This window comes from Mustela lutreola, chromosome 1, assembly GCF_030435805.1.
Source record: "Mustela lutreola isolate mMusLut2 chromosome 1, mMusLut2.pri, whole genome shotgun sequence".
Taxonomy (NCBI): domain Eukaryota; kingdom Metazoa; phylum Chordata; class Mammalia; order Carnivora; family Mustelidae; genus Mustela; species Mustela lutreola.
This window is the reverse complement of record NC_081290.1, coordinates 284,904,971-284,927,505: the sequence shown is the minus strand read 5'-3', so window position 1 is coordinate 284,927,505 and position 22,535 is coordinate 284,904,971. Positions and strand designations below refer to the sequence as shown.

The 22,535-nt window shown below is 63.0% G+C and overlaps 1 protein-coding gene across 2 annotated transcripts; it reads right to left on the bottom strand.

The window, feature by feature from the left end:
- Positions 1-1,925: 1,925 nt before the first annotated feature.
- Positions 1,926-21,020, bottom strand: GRK2 (G protein-coupled receptor kinase 2). 2 transcript variants are annotated; one of them, XM_059148820.1, is made up of 21 exons: positions 20,676-21,020; positions 10,903-10,979; positions 9,056-9,129; positions 8,841-8,942; positions 8,644-8,718; positions 8,457-8,518; positions 7,662-7,713; positions 7,278-7,369; positions 6,810-6,909; positions 6,640-6,718; positions 6,405-6,535; positions 6,043-6,137; positions 5,861-5,968; positions 5,605-5,671; positions 5,239-5,339; positions 4,423-4,489; positions 4,248-4,343; positions 3,888-4,050; positions 3,558-3,694; positions 3,328-3,438; positions 1,926-3,207 (listed from the first exon to the last, which is right to left on the bottom strand). In XM_059148820.1, exons 1-21 carry the CDS (start codon positions 20,786-20,788, stop codon positions 3,043-3,045), a joined length of 2,067 nt encoding a protein of 688 aa, XP_059004803.1. In that variant the 5' UTR covers positions 20,789-21,020; the 3' UTR covers positions 1,926-3,042. The 2 variants fall into 2 exon arrangements, with proteins under 2 accessions (XP_059004803.1, XP_059004796.1); XM_059148813.1 differs by having other exon boundaries at positions 3,328-3,441; positions 20,676-21,019.
- Positions 21,021-22,535: the final 1,515 nt, after the last annotated feature.

Genomic DNA, 22,535 nt, shown 5'->3' with positions numbered 1-22,535 from the left:
GGGCTGGACCCAGCCGTGCGGAGAGACGTGCGGAGAGACAGCCCCACCTGGTCACTGGAGTCAGGGATGGGAGCACTGGGGAATGGGGGCAAGTGGGCCTGGCTGGAGTCAGACCTCTCCCAGGGGACTGCCCCGCCGTGAATGGTTGCCTTCCCCCACCGCACAGATCCCTTCTGCAGAGGCTGCACTGGGCTGCCAGTGGCAGGAAAGGAAGGAGAGTTTCGACATCAGGCCGGTCTTCCACCCACACCGGAACTAGGGTGCAGGCCTCAGCTGCCTGCACCCTGTCCTTACCCACAGCCTCAGCCCAAAGTCTGGTGTTGGTGTGTGGCAGGGCAGCTGCCAGGCTGGGCCAGGGCTGGCCCTCTGGTCTCAGGCTCCCTATTGGCAAAATAACTAACGACTTATTTTGATCTAGAAGTTTGAGCTGCGTCTGTGCAGGGAGGGCTGCCTCTCACTGTGGCAGGCGGCTCCCGTGCTATCTGGGATCCCTTCGCCACTCCGCCCTGTGGTGTCATCAGGTCACTGTTAAGTCCTTGGCTCTAGAGCAGCTCGAAGGCCTCTGAATGTCCAGAACTGGACACTAGGCCACCCTACCCTGCGGCAGCCCACTCTAGCCTCTACCTTCCTTGTAAAGGGCTCTCCCCTCCCCCAGTTTCTTCAACCCAAATCGAAGGGCACGTTCTCTTGCCAGGCCCCTCCTAACTTGTGCAGTCTTGAACACACCTCTCCGCCCTCTTTTTCCCAGGCTACACTCCCTGGCTGTCCTCTGAACATGCCATAGACCTCCCTGTGGACGTTCCCTGTGGACTCCTACCTCTCTCTTGTCCCCAAGTGGGGCCCATTCCTGGTGGGCCGTGTTCTTCCTCTCTTTGTATTTCTTCCCTGGACAAGCAGTGGCCCCTAGCCTGTCTCTGACTCCTATCCTGTGCCTCCCTCCCTGCATCATGGGTGTCCCTCGGCACTTGTTCTATAGCCCGTCCTCATCACCAGGCCTGTCCAGAGCCTCCAGGGACCTCCCAGAGCCTATCCAAGTTCAGATCCCACGTCCATTTGTATCTTCATCACTATGTGCGCCCCAGGCTCTGGGCCAGGTTTAGCCTGCTTTTCGGGGCCTCCCAGGCAGCTCCTTCCCACAGTGCTCCTAACCTAAGCCACTCCTGACTGCCTGGCCATTCCCTGCATCAGGAAGCTCCTTCCCGATTCCCCACCCTGCCACCTGCATGCCCAGCTCAAGGGCCTTTCCCTCCCAAGCCTCAGCCTCTACCTCCAGAGCATCCCAACCCCAGCAGCCTTCCTTCTCCACCTGCCACGCTGTGCTCTGCATGTAGGCTGCTCACCCCTGCCCAGCAGAGCACTGCATGGAGTGGACAGCAACAGACATCCCGAGGGTCCTGGAGGGCCAGGATATGGGGGAACCGAACTTGAGCAGAACCTCCATGTAAAGGCCCAATGCTGAGGCATCTCTTGGGCCCCAGGGACCCCGAGAGAGGGCAGCGCAGCAAGGCAAGAGAGGAGGCGGAAGCCAGGCAGGTCCAAGGGCCCAGAGGCTGCCGTGTGACCCCAAGAGCAGAGGCACTTGTCTGACTGCTCGGAAGGTGTCCTCAGCACAGTGCCTGGCGAGCCGGGGCACCCAGTCAGCCAGCCCACACAGGGACACTGAGGACCGAACTGCAGGCACACCCTCCTGCTTCCCTGGACAGCAGGCAGAAGACCCCTCCTGCTCCCCTCGGAGGGGAGGATGAACTGGGGGCGGGGGTGGGAGAGCAGAGCAGTGGAGAAAGGGCTGGGCCCAGGCAGGCTGGCCCTGGATGCCTGCCGCCGCCGCGGGGGGACCCGCTGCCACCAACACCCTCTCCCCTCAGACCCCGGCCCAGTGGTAGCTGGAAACGGTCATCAGGCACAAAGAATCAGACACAGCCAAGTCAGGCACCATTTTTTATAAAAACGAATAGTCTCATTTTCCACTCTTTAAAATCACATTCAAAAATCGGCAAAGGAACGCCCCGGGGAGCGAGTAGATGGGAGGGGAGGGCGCGCCAACCCAGCCCCGGGGGGGAGAGGGCGCGACACCACACACGGCAGCGTGACTGGCACAGGGGGCATGCGGCGGGCGGGGTGGCGCCCCGTGGGCAGTGGCACTGACGGGACATGGGGCTATGGGGCTCGACAGCCCGGGGGGAGCACACTGACCGGCCAGGGGTGGCGAGGGCTGGCCCCACCCGGCCCCTCTCGCTGTGCTGCCGGGCCTGTCCATGCTGCTCCCCTCTGGTCCTGGGCAGACGAAGCCTGGCCCAACCCAAGAGGGGGCGGGCAGGGGACCTCGGGGCCAAGCGAGGCCAGTGTACCACAGCCCACAGCTGCCCTTCTGTGGTCCCTGAGCCCGGGCGCTTGGGGTGGGAGGGCGGCGGGACCTGCTGCCAAGGCCCACCCTCCCGACCGAGCCCCTCGGCGGCCGCAGACTGTGGGGATGGAGGCAGCCAGTGACACGGGTTCTTCCCAGGCAAGGGCACACAGACTCAAGTCGCTGTGGTGAGGCCCTGGGGTCAGGGAGATCACGGGCCCCTCCTCCACCAACCGGCTGGAGGACGGGACAGTGCAGGACTGTGCCCCTGGCGCAGGAGGGGCTGCGGTGGGAAAATTCAAGTAGTGCCCCTGTGCTGCGGCCTCCCCCGGGGAGGGGGGATGCGGGGCCACCCTCAGAGCACAGCCCAGAGCCTGAGGGGGCACAACCTGGTGTGGCATCGTCCCCGGGGAAGGGCTGGGCAGGCCGCCAGGACTGCCGCTCTCCGCACCCCCCGCCCCCCACAGGAAGACACTGGGAGGGGAGGCCCCCGGAGGGTCAGGGCTGAGGGTGGCTGGACAGTGGCTGGGTTGGTGGCAGCAGGAGCCAAGGCAAGCGGGGCCCCCCCCCCGGGGCTGGGCCAGGCTGGGGCCACAGGAAATCACAATAATTACAAAATAAAACCTTTTCCGCTTGGCGGGAAAACAAATAATAAAAATCCGACAAAATAAATTAGAGGTTTATAAAAGGCGGGCGGGTCAGAGGCCGTTGGCGCTGCCGCGCTGGACCAGCGGCACCTTGCTCAGCTCCACGACCGGCGAGCGCGGCTTGTTCTTCATCTTGGGCACGCGCTGCACCAGCTGCTGCGCCTCGCGGTACGCGTCGCGCAGCTCCTTCTTCCACTGCACCAGCTCCGGGTCACTCTGCGGGCGCCCGAGGGGGTGTCAGGCGTGGGGGAGGGGTGGGGGGTATAGGTCCCCCCCACCCAGCCCGTCCCCCCCCCCCCAACCACCACCCCCCACCCCGGGCCAGGCTGCACTCACGTCGCACTGTAGCACGAACTGTTTGCCGCCGCGGATCTTGAGAAGGAGGCACTTCCGCTCCTTGATCTGCGTCTCCTCCACCGACTGGATCTCCTCCATGGTCAGCAGGCTCTGCTGCAGGCCAGGCGGGGCGGGCGGGGCGGGCGGGGCGGTGAGGACGGGCGGCCAGCCCCCCAGCTGGCTGGGCCAGCCACCGCGCTCTCAGGGGAGCCCCCCAGCCCACCGCTTACCGGGGCCTCGCCCTCGCCCCGCCACTCCAGCCGGTTGGGGAACAGGTAGAAGTACCGCCGCTGCCACTGAGTCAGGAAGGGGTTGCCCATCTTGGACATGTAGCCGTGCATGATGCAGTCCTTGCCCAGGGCGTAGTCTGATGACAGCAAGAGGCGGACTCAGCCAGGCTGGCCCAGGGCGGGATCCCCGCGGGGCACCGCCACCGCAGGTGGCTTCCCATGACCTCGACCTGGGCCTCGCCTGGTCTCTACCATGAGCAGGGGGTGCCCACCCCACCCGCGGCGGCCCTGAACCCTCACCTTCCTCCCCGGGCGGCCCTGAACCCTCACCTTCCTCATGGCCCAGCTGCTTGTTTTTGGTTTTCTTGCGGGCCTCCATTCGGTCTGTCTCGGCGTTGATGGTGTCGAAGACCGTTTCTGCCACCTCCTGCTGCCACCGCTCGGAGATGGTGAGGGGAAAGTTGCGGTAGAGCTCCTGGTCGCTGTCCAGCAACTTCGGTGAGCAGACAGGATAGGGACAGCTGTCAGCCTCAGGCCTGCCCGGCCCCAGGGGTCCCAGGTTAGGGCGGAGGTGGGGGTGGAGGGGGGCGGGGAGGGGCCCGACTGGTCCAGCAGCCTCTCCATGCCCATGCCAGGCATGTTTGGGGAAGAGGAGCCTGAGGCCAGGCCAGGCAGGGGCGAGCCAGGTACCTTGATTCCTTTTGTGTCCTCCTCATCAAAGGAGCCAATGTCAAAGGCGTCAGCAGCGTTCACCTCCCCTCGAGGAGGGATCAGCGGGGGAGGGTACTGTGGCAGAACACGGACTGGGCGTCAGCACGAAGTAGGGGCTCCCAGGGACCCGCCCGGCCCCAACCCAGGCTGGTACCTTCTGCAAGAAGACCATCTGCCAGTCCAGGGAGCGGAAGAAGGGGCTCTCCTTCACCTCCTGGGCCCTGCAGAGAGATGCGGGGCATTAGGCTAGGGGTCGCGTCTGGGCACTGGAGCAGTTAGCCCCGGTGAACTCCCAGGTCAGCCGTTCTTTGGCTCTGTCCCCTTGGGGAACTTCCTTAAACTTTAGCCTGTTGCCTCAACTCTAAAACAGGGAGAGCAATAGTCCCCACACCACAGCGCTGCTGGCAGCGTTCACGTTTCTAAACCTTGAAACATCACGCCGAGCAATTGGTAAATGGTTTTTGTTGTTGTTTTTTTAAGATTTTATTTATTTATTTGTCAGAGAGAGCGAGCGAGTGTGCACAAGCAGGCAGAGTGGCAGGCAGAGGCAGAGAGAGAAGCAGGCTCCCCGTTGAGCAGGGAGCCTGATGTGGGACTCGATCCCAGGACCCTGGGATCATGACCCAAGCCAAAGGCAACGGCTTCAACGACTGAACCACCCATTTACGCATCCCGTAAATGTTTAATAAACACCAAAAGCTCTCGTCATCATCATTACCGTAACCATCTTTGTTTCAGGGGCCCCTTCTGGAAGCTGGCCCCAGCCAGCTCCAGCAGTCCTGCCCCCCGAGAACACACGAAGGGGCTGGTCACACCCCCACCCTGCAAGCAACTCAGAGGATACTGGCCCCAGGAGGGGGCCCCAGTGGTGGGACACAGGCCTCATCCTCAGGCCAGCCTAGTGACGTGCCCATACAGCCTTGGCAGGGAAGACAGGCCTGGGACAGGGGCCCCGGCCCCAGACACGCACCCTCGGCCCAGACAGCCCAGTCTCCGGTTGACATCCCTCTGCAGCAGCCCCTCCAGCAGGGAACGGAGCTCGGGGGAGAAGGAGTCGGGCAGCTCCACGGCCTGCAGGGAGGAGCGGACGTTGGCAGGGGCCGAAGAAGAGTCCTGGCCCCCGGCACAGAGAGACAGCGCCCAGCTTCCTCACTCACCCCAGAAGGCGTGTCTGTTCTGACAACACAGGGATGGGGAGCCTCTGGGGCAGGAGGCCAGAGTAAGGATGAGTGGCCCGAGTTTGGTGAGAACCGAGAGTCCACGGCCCAGACACGCACAGGAGACCCCAGCCCCACCGTGGCCCCCCGTGGACTCCGCCCAGCCTCCCTATACTCACCATCGTCAATGTCATGCGGTCAATCTCATGCTTATCTTTGGTCTTGTGCTGCCGGAAGGGACTGTGCCTGGACAAGAGACACAAGGTCAGAGGACAGGAAAGGGGAAACTGAGGCAGGCAGCAAGAATGATTCTCATCTAACATCAGGGATGGTGCCACCCTAACCCCCAAGCAGTGGAGGCACCCCTCCCCTAGACCGCCCCCTGGACTGCGGAAGAGGTCCTCTCCCACCGCCCGCCTGGGAGAGCCCACTCACCCCCGCAGCAACTTGAAAAGCATGCAGCCCAGGGAGAACCAGTCGGCACTGCTGTCGTAGGCCACGCCCTTCTGCAGGACCTCGGGGGCCATGTACCCGTGGGTGCCCCTGTGGAAGCAAGGGGACCGTAAGTGGGTCGGGCCGAGGGCGCAGGAATGGAGAGTGGGGGGCCGGGCACTCACACGCTGGCGTGGGGCTTCTTCTTGGAGAAGTCGCAGGCCAGGCCCAGGTCTGAGATGCGCACATGGCCGTGCTCGTCCAAAAGGATGTTCGCTGGCTGTGGAGGAAGCCTAGTGAGCAGCCTCCGGGGCGGCCCAGGACCGAGTGTGGCCAGGCAAGACGCCTGTGAGGGTCAGGTCACTCTAGAGGGATCCGGGTGTCCAGGGATGAGGCCCCGGGCGAGGCCTTCTCCTCCCCCCCCCGTGACCACCTGAATCCGGAAAATGGCTCGGCAACGGAGATGGAAGGGAGCGGCCGGCTGGCCTGTCCCCGCAGGCCCTGTGCCAGCTGCGCTGCAGGGCCGGGGTGGGGGCCGAAGCCTCACCTTCAGGTCCCGGTAGACGACGAAGCGGTTGTGCATGTGCTCTAGGCCCAGTATGATCTCGGCTGCGTAGAAGCGCATGTCGGCCTCGGAGAAGACTCCGTGCTGGGACAGGTGGTAGTGCAGGTCCCCGCCTGCGGAAGGCAGCCCCGAGAGGCGCAGGGGCGGCACTCAGCTCCCTGGCAGGCCCCCAGCACCGGGCGAGTGGGGTGAACCTGGGCCCAGGCCCTGCACTCACCGTTCATGAGATCAAGGATGAAGCTGAGCTTGTCCGGCGTGTGGAAGGCATACGACATGCAGACAATGAACGGGCAGTCCTAGGAGGACAGGCGAGGGGAGTGAGTAGAGCCACGCCTGGCTCGGGACCGAAGGCTGCCGCGGTGACAGGCCCAGGCCCTCCCAGCTCACCCCAGTGCTGACAAGGGACAGCATGATGCGCTCATTCAGGGCCAGGGTCTCCCCCTGCTTCATCTTGATACGCTTCTTATCCAGACACTTCATGGCGTACCTGGTGGGGGGGGGAGGGGGGAGCGGGGGGAGGTGGGGGTGCAGGTCAGTCAGTCCACATGCTCCTTCGCTCCTTTGGTGCAGAGCCCAGGGCTGCCTCTGGGAGTCAGCAGGGGCAGGAGGCAGTCCTTGGGGCTCTCACAGTGAAAATTAGACACTGCGACAAGCCTAAGACCCATCGGAATCAAGACAGAGCGATGGCAGGAGAAAGTGCTGGAGAGTCGGGGCTCTGGGGGCCTGTGCAGCGAGGAACAGCACACCCGGGATGGAGAGGAACAGGAGCCTTCGCAGAGAGCCCCACGGACATCCCCAGGGGCCCTCCCTTCCCGCGGGTGTCCCACTTGACCCTGGCTCCGAGCCGGCGCTCACATCTTGCCCGTGTCGGCCTTCCGGCACCCGTACACCTCGCCGAAGCCGCCCCGCCCAATGATGCGGTGCACACTGAAGTCGTTCATGGTCAGCTGTGGGGGTGGTGACAGCAGGGGTCACTGTGGGCTGCCCAGGCCCCACCTTGGGGCGAAGACACCCAGGCAGCAGGGGGCCAGTCCCATGCTGTAGGAGGGAGGCATATGCAGGGGCCCCCCGTTCACAATGCACTTACCTACCCGAGCCACCCCCACTGGGACCCCAGCACAGACCCCCCCCAACCACCACCCTGCAGGCTGAGGGACAGACTGCCTTGCACCCCGCAGGCCTGGGGAGGACAGCGGGGAGGGAGGGAGCACAGTCCTCCACAGCCACCACTCCACTCACATGGATGTTGAGCTCCACGTTCTTCCACTGACAAAACCGTGTGAATTTATCACTGTAAGAAAAGACCCAGGGTTCCAATGAGATTCAGAAAGTGGGCAAAATGCTGCCAGGAGCAAGCCTGCCCCATATCATGGCCGGCTGGCCCGAGCCTCCGTGTCCCCTCCCAGACTGCCTAGGCCTACCGGTGGCCCAGGTGAGGCCTGGCCACCTGCCGTCAGGTTTCAGGTAAGCCTGGAGAAGAGGGCCTCTGGTCTGATCCAGATCTCCTGCTACCACAGCTCTGACAGTGCTCAGCTCATCCCAGCTAGCATGCCTCCGGAGATGCAGCACTCACTCCCCCAAGGCTCCCACTCCACAGCTGGGCAGCTGGGACCTCAGAAAACTGTTCTTTCCATCAGGCTGAAGTCGGCTTACAGCTCTCGCCCCGCAGGCTGGCTCCGGCCATGAGGGTCACAGTGGAGGACACTGTGTCTTTTTGCGCCCACCCCTACTGTCACGCTGGTATTTCTCAGCCTAGATGGGCCCAGCAAGGTGCTAAACAGTCCTCGAGAGGAAAAGACACTTAGGTGGTCCCTTGCTCCCTGGGGAGTCACCCGGGACAGGCTCGGAGATATCTGTTGCCAAGAAGGCCAGGCCGGGAGCGCACAGGACGTGATGGCTAGGAGCCTGTGTGACCTCTGAGGGTGTCTGCCCGGGGCCCCGAGACAGAAGCAGGCTGCCTGCTCTCCCGCACACCTTCCACATCTTCTCAAAACAGCCTCTGCCTCCCCTTCCCTCCTACACGTGCCCTCTCACCTCTCGATGAATTTCTGGAACACGTCCCCTCGGAGGTTCTGACAGATCTCTTCGATGTACGGCTAAGGGAGGAAGCTGGAGTTGGTGACGGAGCCAGACCAGGAGCTGACCAGGCTCCGTGACCTCGGCTGCCCAAGGGCGACCCTGGCTCAGCCGGTAGGCAGCAGGGCAGAGACCCAGTACACACCTGGAAGAGATCCGGAGGCACCTGTTTCTTCACTAGGTGGCCCTGGACGTGCTCAGTGGCACTTTTCGAGAAGGGCTGGGGAAGACAGAGGCGGCTGTGAATTCTCCGCAGGATCCTTTCATCCCGCCCCAACACGCAGGCCGCTGAGGACCGGCATGTGGGTCTGGGCCTGAGGACAAGCAGGCCGGGGCACTCACATGCGAGCAGGCCAGCAGCTCCTTCATGATGTAGGTGTCGAAGACCTCCCGGCTGCGGGCCAAGCGCTCTTCCTCTGTCTCTAGCTTCTCGTATTTCTTGATCTAGACGACAAGACCCACACAGGTGACACAGAGGCGCCAGCGCCAGGCATCTTGCAGATTCAAACAAAAGCAGCTCAACCCCCTCCCCTCTCCCCAGGCCACAGGGGCCTCACCTCCTCATAGAACTCCACTAAGGGCTTGGCCTCCTCTAGGTGTTTCAGGCAGAAGTCTCGGAAGAGCAGGTACCCTGAAAGCAAGGGTGTCAGGTCACGCGGAACCGTGCCCCTCGGAGGCCTTCCCATCACGGTGGGTAACAAGGGCAGAACCGGGCAAGGATGATGGCCCGAGGCAGGGACTGGGCAAGATTCTCAGTTCCAGGGTGAGGGGTGCCTGCGTCTCCAACCCCCACCCCCAGAATCTGCTTCCTCGGGGCGTGGCTAGAAAGTGACGCGCCCTCTGGGGAGGCAGAGGCTCAGGGCTGGCTTGGGGCTGGCTCGGGGCTGGCTCTGGCCACCCACCCTCTTGCTGCAGCCCCGGACCTGCACCTCCTGCTCGGGGGCAACACGCCCACGGGGCAGGCTGCGTGGGTGCTGATCCCTGGGTCGGGCCAGCCACAGCAGGGGGAAGCAGTCTCCCGGGGTGGGGGGGCCTCTCCCTGGACACCCCCCCCCCCCCCCCCCCCCCGCCGAATCTGGTTGACTTTCACAGCAGCCCTGAGAAACGGTTATAGAAACAGACTTCCGGGAAGCCTGTCAGGTGAGCATGAGTAGAACCTGGGGCTCTTCTACCCACTGGGAGGTCCTGGGAAAGACAGGCTGGGGGAGACTGGGAAGGTTAAGAGGTGGGGCAAGCTACGAGAAGGGCTTAGGAGGCCTCCCCCTTCCCTGGGCAGGTTAGGCCTCACCCTCCCAGGGAACGGGGGCCTGAGGCCTGGCCCCAGAGCAGACCTAAAGGTTCAAAGCAGAAGTAAGGGCCCACTCCCTCCAGGCTGACATAGGGGACCAGGCTTGCACTTCTGTCTTCCAGGGGCACTGCCTGTGGATGTCTACCAGAGCACACAGCCATCACCTCCAGTAAGGGTGGCCTGGCCTTCAGGTAATTTGTGACGTGGGTTTCCCAGTGGGCAAGGGGCTTTCACTGAGACTGCCTCATCCGGCCCTCCACCAGTCCTCGGTAGCAGGGCTTCTGAGTCCTAATTTCCAGGTGAGGACACCAAAAGGCTCACAGATGTGAAGCGATGTGCTCGAGGTCACACAGCATAGGCCAGGGACCCAAACTGTGCTTCCTGATAGACTGACCCCCCAAAACTGACCTCCAGTGCCTGATCTGGCCAGGTCAGGCCAGGCCACTCCCATATCAGAGCTGAGATCCTGCTCTCTGCCAGGCCACATCAGGGCCGAGCTTCCCTGAGACCCACCCCACCCCACTCCTGCCCCGTGGGCCAGGTCTGCAGCCAGTTCACCAGCCCCCTGGAGGGGGAGGAGAAGGAGGATCTCAGGGGCCAGCCGGAGCAGGTTGATCACAAAGAGGGCCCATGGGGGCGGGAGCGGCGACCACAGCTCGCCAGGCGCCACAGGAAGGGCCCCGCCCCTTCCTGTCAGTTCTACCAACGGCCCAAGCAGCTGTGCCTGCGCCAAGGGGAAGCTGCAATTCTCAAAAACAAAAACCCCAAGGAGGAACTTCCCCGGCAGCCTGGAAGGTCGCTGGGCCCCCACCCCCTTCACGGGGCTCCCGGGGCCGACAGCCAGGGGCTAGGAGGCACGATGGGTCCTGGGCCCAGAGCAGTCCTGCAGCCAGCCTGGGAGATGGGGCGCTCGCAGCTGCCCTGCCCCATCAGAGAAGGAGGCCAACCCTGGCCGGCCCCTGAAAACAGAGGCTTGCCAACGGGGGTGGGGTGGAGGGGTTCGGGGGGAGTAGGAAAGCAGCCTCAGGGGGTCCTCCTGCCCCCACTCCCCAGTGCCAGGGCAGCTGGACAGGGGTGGGAAGTCCTCGGGGTCGCCAGAGCTCCTCACGTACTCACCCAGCTTCTGGGAGAAGATCTTCTCGAAGGTCACCTCACCCCGGTCCTCAAGGTACTTCTGCATGACACTGCGGATACTGAGAGACGGGGGGCCTCGGTGAGCTAGAGCCCCCGGGGCTCCTGCCAGGCCCACCAGGCCTGCTGGCCGGGAAGCCCATGGCTTCCTCTCCCGGAATGCATACTGTCACCGCTGCCTCCAGGAAGGCAACCACCAGCCTGGGTCTGGTCACCACGCTCTGTCCCTCAAAGCCAGGCTGGCCAGCGTGGCTGCTCAGAAATCGGGTCCCAGCACTGCCTCGTGCCGGCTTCGGGGACCCGGCCAAGCCCCAGAGACCGGCCTCACCCTCAGCAGGTGATGGATACCCCAGATGGGGCCCAACCTGACCGTCCTGTCCTGCTCGACCGCCAAGAGGGCCGAAGGGCTGAGACACAGAAACGCTGCAGCACAGACGAAGCTCAGAGAGCTAAGGGGAAACAGAGTCACCAAAGTCCCCAGATTCTAGGATTCCACTAGCTCGTGTGTCCAGCACAGGCAAATCTATGGAGGCAGAAAGCAGACTAGTGGGTGCCCAGGGCCTGGGGGAGAGGGTAGGAGTGACCGATAACAGGCACGGGGTTTCCCTCTGGGGCGATGAAATGCTCCCGAATGAGGCAGCCCAAGGGCGGCACAATACCAAGATGTACTAAAGTCCATTGGATTCTGCACTTTAAAATGATGAATTTTATGCTGTGTGAATCGTATCTCAAAGTTTTTACACAGTAAAAAAGCAACAAAAGCCAAGCCTCAGCTCCTGGGTCCTGAACATCTGAATTAAACCTGTGCCCCCTCTCCCTGGGCTGCCTGGGAGAGACCCCAACCCAGCACTCCCTACCCGAGAGCTCACCCTCAACACAGAGGACCATCTGGGCAGGCGGCCTGGGGCTATGCCTCATGTCTCAGTGGTGCACTGCTGTCCCCTCCTGTCCCCTTCCTCCTACCTGCTGTCCCTCCCCCCACTCTCCCGGGCCACCTGCAGTCCGGCCTGATCAGCCTGCCTGTCATGCTGGCCAGCTGTAACCACTCTGGGCTCCTGAGGAACACTCCAGCCCCGTACTAGGGACCAAGCTGGGCCAGTGCACCTGAGGCCACGCCATGCTCACAGCCCTGAGGCCATGTGGGGCCACCGACAGGCCACTGACAAAAGACACAGCAGCTGGCGAGGACCAGGATGAAAGAGTCCGGGCTCTGCGCCCCCGCCTCACTGCATCTCTCCTGGAACCCAGCTCAGGTCACCAGAGCCTGCTGCCCATCCTCTGCTAGAAGGTTCCACGCACCCCTGCCATCCAGGCAGGCCCTCCCAAGGAGCAAGTTCTGCTTCTGTGGCTCTGAGACATTAGATGGTGCATGACAAAGCCTGATGGAAGCCACGCGGGCAGAGAAGAGTGTTCTGGGCCGTCGGGAGACGCTGCGTGGAGGAGGAACCGCACTGGGTTCCTCCATGCAAACAGGATGTGAACAGGTGGCAAAGCCTGGGACAGACGGGGGATGTGGGGACAAGCAGGGGAAGACCTCGCCAAGGGTGAGCAAGAGGCTATGAGGCAGGGGGCGGGGCTCGGTCGGGGCAGACGGAGTTCACTGGAGGCACCCGGAGGAGGAAGTCCAGGTTCCGAAGACGCGACAGGGACGACCCGCAGGGAGGGGGAGAAACAGGGCGGGCCGGAGCGGGCTCCGCCGTCCGGCGGGCAGGAGAACGGACCAGGCCAGACGGACAGCAGGCCGCCTGCCAGGCATGAAGGGGTGTCTGAGGCAAGAGCGCTCCGGGCAGGGCCGGTGTGGTGCAGGGACACTGCCCAGCCCCTGGGATGGGGCTCGAAGGCGGGGGACCCCTGCCCTTTTCCCCTTGGCACTCTCCATCACCTTCCTCCTCCCAGCCAAGGGCCAGTGGCTTGGTGGCCCCACGCCGCCTGAGCTGGTTCCCTGGGGAAAGCAAGGATGGCCTCTGCCACGTGCCGCAGCTCAGAGGCCGGGAGGTGGCCCAAACCAGCACACCCTCCCCTCCGGAGTGCCACACACCAGCTCACACCCACCAGCCACTGACCAGAACACATCTCTTTGGCTCTGCGACATTCAGGAGGCCCACTCTGTGCTTCACACATGGCAGGAGCTTGAAAACCCTGCCCCGGGGCCTGCAGATCAGAGACTAGAGCCCTCCGGGTCTTTGCCCCGTGAGGGAGCACACAGGACCTCCTTTTGGGAGGACAGTGGGACCGGCCTGGGGGGTGTGGGGTGCAGCAGAGCAGCAGGGGTCCAGAGCAGGCGGAGAAGGCCCGGCAGGGTCTAGAGACCAGGCAGCCCCGAGTCAGAGTCTAAGCTCGGAGCCCTGGGACCCCACAAGGGACCAGTGCTTGAATTCCGCCTGTGAAGTGGACCGGAAGGCGGGGTCCTCCCTGCCCCTTGGCTCAGCTCTTGGCGCTGCACATCTGCACCCAATTCTGGGTTTGGGGACATTCTGGCCTATGGGAGGGGATGGACAAAGCAATAAAGAGGGACCAAAATATCACAAAACCATCAGATGGTGGTCAGGTGCGCTAGGGGGGACGCCCAGACATAGGGGTACACACGACAGGCCAAGTGACTCCAGCCCCTGAAGGGTGACCCCACCAGCCCGCTGGGCTCAGCCCCTGCCGTGAGCACTGGGAAGCCCGCCTGAGCCCCGCACTGGCTTCCCGGGAGCCAGCGAGACTGGCAGCCACTCAGCGAAGACAACAGAGCAGGAAAGCCCACCACTGCCCCGCCCCCCCGGACCCGGTGGCCCCAAGAAGAACCGGGGACTAGACTTGCCAGGGAAATGCACTCTTTACAAGGGCCTGCAGATGAAGGAGCTGGGACAGTCGCCTCTCAGGGAGCCGGCCTCTGGCACAGCCTTCTCCCTTCCCAGTGACTCTGCTGGGGGCTCAGCCCAGGGAAGAGCAGAAAGTGAGGCCCGGGGTGGTGGTGGGGGAGCAGGCCCCGCCTCCCTCCCGAAGCTGCACGGGACGGCCATGGCTCTCTCCCCAGCTCACAGCACTTCACTTTCTTCCTTAAAAAGAAAAAAACTGTTTTCTAAATAAAATAAACAACCCCCCTCCCCGCCACCCAAACACAAGATCAGACCGAACAGAGCCCTTGCATGGAAGGCCCCAGAGTGACGACGTCAGGGCTTCCTGTCTGCTCTCCTGGGGCTGGCAGCCGAGGGAGCTGGCAGGTCAGAAGAACGTGTTATGGGACATACTCGTGCCAGGGTGGCAAGTACAGGCTGGCACAGCCCAGGGTGGCCTCCTGGGCTGGGTCACCTCCGTCTCCATCACCCGCCCCAATACTGGGGGAGTCTAGAGTGGCGATGAGCCCAGAGCAGCATTCCTGTCCCCATCCAGGCCAGCGACTCTGATAGCGAGGAGCACGTGGCTGCCGGGTCAGCTCTGGGGGGTCAGCCGAGCCCAATGCCCGCCTCCATCCCCACCAGAAGGACTCTGAGGCTCCCGGGCTCTCTGGGGGAAAGGCCTGAGGCCTGAGCTCCGAATGGCTGTCCCCGGCCTCCCGCCCCAGGGGGCGGCCAGGCCTAGTCACAGGCTTTAAGAGCGCAGTTTCCCCATTTGTGAAATGAGAATGTCAACAAAAGCTGAACTTGCTACCACCACGCTGGCCACTGCAAGAGCCTGCGAGGACACAGCAGCGGAACTGTCCCAGGATGCCAGCCTTGCTGTGAGAGCTGTCAGCTCACGTCCCCTCCTGGAGGCGGCCCTCCTCCTGGGAGCCCACGGCCTGTGCCGCTTCTAGAACATGATCCTGAGCTACTTGGTCTTTCTTGGTCAGGTCTCTGCTCCACAGCTCCATGTGCTATGGCCGGGGGCCTCCCGAGTGCCCTGGCGCGTTCTAACCAGGGCTGGGGCTGGTAGCACTCCCCGGGGCAGGTGCACGGTGCCAGGCCCCTCTGCGCACAGACCAGCCTCACACGCTCATGCCTCATGCCGATATGCCTTGGGGGCTTGGGGGGCGGTGCGCAGAGCCCGGCACGTGCCCCAACAAAGCAGCAAGAGCCCCTCGGCAGGAGGGCCCGTCCTGCCACGACAGGGAGCCGCCAGATCCCGCTGCCCACAGCCAGGGCTGTTCGCTCCGGCCCCAGCTGCTCTAAGAAGCAGGTCAAGCTTGACGCTGAGGGAGAAAGCATGTCGTCCTCCCTCCTAGCCCGGAGTGCAGGCAGGGGTGACAGGATAGCAGGCAGGAAGGTGGTGAGGGCTGTGGGGGAGAACTTCCGGTAGCTTCTGGAACCACGTGGTTCAGAAGAAAAGCAAGGCCCCTTGCTCTGTGGCACACAGGCCTGGCAAGATGATCTGGGTCCTCACAGGTGACTTCCACCCGGGGTCACAGACGGTAGCTCGAGTGTGGACTGGGAGGGACAGCAGGGGTCAGAAGCAAACACACTCATCTTGCTGGTGAAGCCATCTCAGCTAGGACTGGGCGGCCCGCCCCCGCATCCCACCCTGAGTGCGGCCAGAAAACGAGCCCGCATCCAACTCTCCCTGACAAAAGGCGTCGCCCTGGGCAGGGGCCTCCCGTCAACCTCTGCAGGACGGCTGGGGGCAGGGTCCCCGAGGACCCCAGATTCATGCCCAGCCTGCCTCTCCCTCTGTCCACTGCTAGTGCCACGGGCAGCGGGCAGCATCGCCCCCAGCAGGCTCCGGGCAGCTTTGGTCGGCACCTGGCAGGCTGGGGCCATGGTGGCCATGCTCCTGTGTGACAGGGACGCCAGGGTCGTGAAAGCCCAGGATGGCAGGTGGGCTCCAGGCCTGGCGGGTCTGAGCAGCCACCCTCTGGGACAGGCTGGTGAATGAGCCGGCCGAGCAGAGACCGTGGTGCGGCTTCTCTGTGGCATTTCCAGGAAACCAGGCACCGAGGTGGCAGCAGTAGGAGGAAGTCCCCTGGGGCTTCTTATTAATATTTCTCAATGACTCTCCCTGGGGCTCACACAGTGTCCTCGGAGCTTAGAGCTGAGAACAGGACCACGTATCAAGTCGGGAAGACCAAGCCCCGGGCCCAGGCAGAGACCACGACAGCCCCAGCGGCGCCCACACAGGCCCCCTGCAGATGCCCGACGGAACATCCCCGGCTCCCACGGGTGCCAGGGCCTGCCAGAGCGGCTCCTGGCGGGGTGTGTGGAAGAGGACACGTGTGCTGGCAGCCCGGTCACACGTCGCGGCTTCTGTGCTAATGTGCCCTGAGCGCCACACCCTGCGATTTGCTGCTATTATGTGAAAACTCACCCAGAGCAAAGTTCCAGGCCTCCTCGGCCCCAGGTTCCCAGGAAGAGGCTGTCCCCTCTTCCTGGGAGCCCGGGACCCCGACCCCAACCCGGGTGGCCTCTGGGGTCCGAGAACGCCCCACTCAGCCATGGCGGTGCTGAGACTTGAACAGCAGAAGGCTCACTTGTGAAATCCTGCCCTCTGCCCACACAAAGGCTACCCGCTGGGGCATCAGCGATGCCGAGAAGGCAGGTTACTGCTGTGGGAAAAGCTGCAGCCAGACAGGTCATTTTTAGGGTCTCTTGCTGGAAACAGATCAGCGGTAACTCGAATGCAAGTCTGTCTTACGGGACTAGCAGAAAGGACAGTGGCCCCTGGGGGTCACGGGAAGAAGGGGACAGGTGTGATGGAGGCTGTGCACTCCCCAGAGCCTCTCACGAGCTCCTGGCTGCTGCTGTTTGTTCCGAGGCAGGAGCAGAATATCCTGGAAGCACCAGCCGCGCGCTCGCGAGCAGCCCCTGGGTGCCTGGGGCGGGGAGGAACCGCCGGCTGCAGAGTGCCTACACCTGACGTCACCGGGAATTTACTACTAGGGATTGATCGTGCATTAATAGGACACGTTATTCCTGGTTTGACGGAGCCCAGATTCCCCTGCACAGATTCCAACCTGTGATGCTCCCGCTCCCTTCAAATCGACTTCCTGAGGGAAGGGCGGGCAGGCGGGCGGGCAACGGAATGGCAGAACTGCGAAGCCCTCCGCTCTGGAAAGAACAGATGGAAACAGACGTCCCAGGGACCCATTCCTGAGGAAGGCAGGGGCTTCAAAGGCCCAGAGGGAACGACAGCCAGCCGACTGCCGACCGACCGCGAAAAAGATCACCTTGTCCTGGGGATGGGGAGTTGAGGCGGAGAGCTACTACTGGGGTGGAAAGTTCTGGGCGAGGGATAAGGCTGGAAACGACAGGGTTCTGCTGGTGATGGAGAAGTGGAGGACGAAGGGAGGAAACCTTCCCCTGCTCGCCTTCTCCTCCCGCCCCCCTCCGCCCACAAATCAAGGGCAGAAAGTGCTGGAGGCAAAGAGTTAACAGGAACGAAGAAGCAGCAGAGGAAGAGTGGCCTGGTCTGGGAGACAGGGAAGCCAGAAGGGGCAGGAAGGAGGAAATCCACGGTGGGGGAGGGACCGGGAAAGAGCCGAGAAAATGGGAGGCTGCAAGAGGCCCCCGGCTCCAACAAGCCACTGCTGGGGCTGCCGCTGTCACCAGGGAGAGCAGAGGCATCTCCTGGGACGGCCCTAGCTAGGCTCCTCAGCCAGGAGCCCAGAGATTAATTACACACGGTCTCCGTGGTCATATTAAGCAAATGACAGTAATTACAGGGCTGCTGCTGGTAGAGGGAGACAGCAGCTCCTTCGGGGAGAAGCACCGACCACAGGCCTCCGAGCGGAGGGAGCACGGACAGGGTGTCAGGGCAGGTCCGGCCCCCGGCCTTCCCGAGCTGGGAACGGAGGCAGGCGCACGCAGGAAAAGGGACAGGCTGGTACCGCAGTGGGCTCAGAAGCCGGGTCTCCTGTCTCCCAGCGACACAACACCGCCTCCTCCCATGAGAAGGCCGAGCAATGGGTCTGTTTCCTCGGATCCTCTAGGGTGACAGAAGGGGAGGACCCGGTGCCAGCTCAAAGTGGCACCATGCCTGCCCAGCAGCTCCTGCTCCTAGCCCTGGGAAGTCAGAGCGGATGCCAGACCCAGCTCTGGGCCAAGCCACAACCTGGGCACCAGCGGCAGGGAGGCTGCCAAGATGGACCACCCCAAGGTGGGACCCGCTCCAAATGGCACCTTGTCACGGACAAACCACGGCCTTTCTCCCTGACCCTGACCTTGTGGGTAAGGGGAAGCCAGGCCTCCTCTCCGCTCTAGCTTAGCCAGAGCTGCTCTGCTCTGCCCCAAAGGACTGGGTGGGGGCTGAGCCCTGTGAACCAGGGAAGCTGACAGCCCAGGGGGCTGAGACCACAGAGCCCAGATCATGGCTCCCTGGGCAAGGGGTGCCAGAGGGGAGAGCAGATGTGTCCAGGGGTGTGTGCAGGAAATGAAGCATCACAAGGGGACCAGAGACCTGAGTTCAAGTTCCAGCTCACCTCCGGGTCTAAGTCTCGTGCCCTCCCCTAGCCTTGGTTGCTTCAAACATTAAACGGGAGCACACCATCTCCCAGGCCCGCTTCCCACAGTTGTGAGAAAAATAAAATGGAGTAGCAACAGCTTTGGCAACGGGGAAGTGCCAGGCAAACGTGAGACACAGTCACCGTGACCTTCACAATGGGTCCAGTGGGCATTTGACCCACTGGACGTGCAAAGCACAGAGGAAAAGGTGGCATGTCCGCAGTTGTAGGAGAGGTCTGGCCTTAGCTCACCGACAGGGACTACCAGAGCCTCTTTCCACCTCACAGACGTGGTAATCTGTCCCACGGTGCCCTGTTCGATGGTGACCCCACGTGAGAACCCATGGCACCTGGCTGTCGCTCTCCTTCTGTTCCCCAAAAACTGCCAGCCTGCTTCCAGCAGTCACCTAGTCCTGACGTTTCTTGGGCAACTACTGCACGCAAGGCATGGCCTTGCCAACTTCACAGGTTGGCTTTTGGATCAACTGAGATGACAGATGTCAAAATAAATAATAAATTATTATAATTTCCACCATCCTTCCTACCAGCACCATCACTACCACAGATGGCAAAGGGGACAGGAAAAGAGGAACAGCTCGTTTCTCAGGGTTCTAACACCTGCAGAGCCAAGCCAAGGCGGGGCCCCATCAGGAGCAATGCATTCTGGGGAGAGATTACCCAAACAGAGAAAAGGTTCTGCCTGACACTTTGCAGAACTCCAAGGGTCTCAAGGCCACAGCCACCAAGGAGAGCCATTGTGAGCCCCAGAAGTTGAGTCCTAGCATCCCCCCCCAGCTTCCTCCCTCGTGGCTTTGTCACTTCTGAACGCATTTTTGTTCTAACTGTCGCTGCTCCCTGGACAGCCCCCAGCTGACAGTCAGCCTGGTTCCTGTTTTGAGAAATCTGATTGCAAATGTCTTAAAAAAAAAAAAAAAAAAAAAGGGCCCTAACGGCCTTTTCAAAATGCAGACCAATTTTCCTCTCCCAGGGCTGGTGTTCAGTCAATCCGAAACCCAGTGAACAGGGCACAGAGCAGGGTGCCAGAGAGGTAGGCACAGCACTCCCTGCAGCTCTGGGCTCAGCCTCAAACACTCAGGGTGCCACAGGGTCCCAACCCTCCCTTTTACCCCATCCACATTTCACAAATGAGGAAACTGAGGCCCAGAAACAGGAAGAGACTTGCCCAAAGTCCCATGATAAGACCATGAAAGCCAGGAAAGGACCAGGCTCCCAGGCCAGCCAGGCTTCCACCAGGCCAACTTCCAGGCAAGAGCAATCGGGCCGGCGGGGGGGTGGGGGGGGTGCACAGCTCCCACAGAGGCAGAATGGCCAGGCCCCCCGCACAGGCCTGCATGGAAGTAGAAGCCAGAAGCCCTCTGGTGACCGGGCGCCACCCCGGATCGCCTGTGACACCGGGCAAGCCACGCACGTCTGGGGCTTCAGCTTCCCCACCTGTTCCATGGAGACAAACACACACCTGTCCTACCTGATCCCTGCCTACCTGAAGGCTCAAACAACAGGAAAATATGGGAGAAGCCATAAAATGCTGGCCAAGCCTCAGCCCTGGTCCGTATCCTGACCAGAACGTGTCTACATCTTGAACAGCCAAACTTTCATACCAGGTGTAGGGACATCGTTGTCTCACGGAGGGGTGGCAGCCGTGGTCCAGCTGCTGCAGAGGTGCGGGGATGTCCTCTGGCAAACAGCACCCACAAGGCACCAGAGGCGGCCGCCAGAGGAGGAATTGGAGGAGAGGGGCAGTGGGGGCCTGCCCCCCCACCAGGCTTGGGAACACACCACACCCTGCTCCTCACCACCACCCTGGCCCCCAAGGCACACTCGAGCCGGACCCCAAGCCCGTGAGCCAGCAGAAGGCTGGGGAAGACCGGGAAGACTTGCTGCCTCCCCCCAAACCCCGCACAAGTGCCGACCCAAGGGGGCCCAGCAATGGGGGTAGTGGAACCCAAGGCGGGGTGCCGGGAGTCGGGAAAGCAAAGGGATGGGTGATGGAGTCAGGCCAGGCAGACGGTGGCAGGCAGAGGAGGGGACCGCACGAGGACCGAGGGCCACCGACAGGGGCCGGGAGGGCAGCATGGGCCCCGTGGGAGAGAGCAGGGGCGCGGGGCTGGCGGACGCGAGGGCAGGCAGCGTGCAGAGGGAAGGAGGAAGCGGGGCAGGGGGCACTGCGCGGCTCGGGGTGCCCGGGGGCCGGGGCGCTCGGGGTTCAGGTGCGCTGGGCCCGGGGCCGCAGGGGTCCGGTCGGGGCGGCCCGGCCCCGAGTGGAGGCTGGGGCACGGTGGGGGGGCGGTCAGGGGCCGCGGGCGCGGGGTTCGGGGCGGGGGCCCGGCCGCGGCCGCCTCACCTGGGCTCGGGCAGCAGGATCTTCTTGCTGGCGCGCGCGGCCGGCGTGGCCTTGCTCTTCTCCATGGCCATCAGGTAGCTCACGTCGGCCAGCACCGCCTCCAGGTCCGCCATCTTGGCGGCGGCGGCGGCCTCTCCCGCCGCTCGGCTCCGCTCCGCTCCGCTCGGCGCGCTCGGCCCGGCCCGGCCGCTCCGTCGGCCTCGGGCGCCGCCGCCCGCCTGGCCCCGCTCGGCGCCCGCGGCTCCGCTCGCCGCGGCTCACAGGCGGCGCCGCCCCATGGCGCCGGCTCGGGCCCGGCCCCGGCTCGCTCCGCTCCCGCCGGGACTGCAGTCGGGCCGCCGCCGCCGCCGCCGCCGCCGCCGCCGCCGCCGCCGCCGCCGCCGCCGCCGCCGCCGCCGCCGCCCGCGCCCGGAGCCGCCGCCGCCTCCGGCCCCGCCTGCCGCGCACAGCGCCAGCGAGCCCGCGAGGGGCCGGGCGCGCGGGCGGGCGGCGGCGCCCCCTGGAGGCCGCGCGGGCTGGCCCGAGCCTGACCCCCCGCGGCCGGAGCGGACCCTTTCTCAGACCTGACCCCGACCCCGACCCCGACCTGTGCTGTGACCCCGACTCCAGATCTGGAGCTCCCCGGGGAACCCGGGACAGAAGAAGACCCTGGACCCAGACCCTGGCCACAACTCGGATCCCAACTCGGATCTGAGACTCCACAATGGACCCCCGGCCCTCACTCCAGACTTAACACTTCAGAACGTGATCTCCAGGACTTGGACCTCAGCCCTTGGACATAACCCCTGACTTCCGGTCCTTGGTCGAAGTCCATAACCTGACATTAGACCTGGATACCATTCCTGACCCCAGCCTCCAGACAGGACCCCAAGCCCAGACCTCAGACCACTGTCTTAGATTCTGTGACCTGGGATCACAACCCTTTGTCCTGCCCTCACTCCACACTGACCTTGACACTGACCTCAGACCCCCAATAGGACCCCAGATCTAGTTTTTGGACCATATCCTCAAACACTGATTCCATCCTGGTTACTAACGCCAACTTTGATTCCCACCCTGGACCCAGACCATGGTCATGACCCTAAACCCTGGACTTGGAGACAAGGACCAGACCTGAACTTGGACCATCAACCCCAGACAAGCGCTCCAGACCCAACATCAAGAACTCTGTACACAGACCCAGGACCAGGACATCCAACTAGAGGCCCAGTCTGAACCTAGAACACTTAACAGGTCATCATGAACTTGGGACTTGACCACTGCAGGCAGGTTCCAGGCCTACCCCAGCCCCATCCTCACTCCTCCTGCTTTAGACCCAGCTTTTGCCCCAGGATTCCCATGCAGGAAAAAGGACCCCTTGCCAACCCTCACCCTCTCTGGACCAGCTTGTGGACCCAGGTCCCTGGCCTGCAGCTCCAACCACCTATGAAATCTTAATGGAATCATCGATTCCACAACATGGAAATCGAAACTCTCTCAGCCCGGGAGGACAAAGGAGTGTCAGTGCTGCCTGGTAAGGGAAACTCGCCGTACTGAAAGGACTCGAGGAAGGGGTGGGGGGCGATCCATGTGTCTCAAAGCAGCACCCCCATCTCATCTCAACATGCCCCTCTCTAGAGCCTTCCCTCCTCTGCTCTCCAGGATAGCAAGATTCCTTCCCAGTCCTTGAGTCTGAGCTGGAGGCCCATGTCAGTTTGTGGGCCAGTAACCAGGACCCTTTTGCAAACAGAGCCCCCCTCTCTGTGCATTTCTCAGGTAACCTTCTGAGATCAGCACCAGAGCACATCAGAAATAATCAGGTCCCTTCTCAGTGGGTAACACTACCATCCCCCCAGATACACAGGTCAGAACTCCAGGCAT

Coding starts and splice junctions, on each gene's coding strand:
- GRK2 (XM_059148813.1), bottom strand. CDS start 20,788: ATGGCGGACCTGGAGGCGGTGCTGGCCGACGTGAGCTACCTGATGGCC. Junction 4,490..5,238: donor CTGGGCTGTCTGGGCCGAGG/GTGCGTGTCTGG, acceptor ATCTCTCTGCAG/GGCCCAGGAGGTGAAGGAGA. Junction 4,051..4,247: donor AGGACACAAAAGGAATCAAG/GTACCTGGCTCG, acceptor TGCTCACCGAAG/TTGCTGGACAGCGACCAGGA.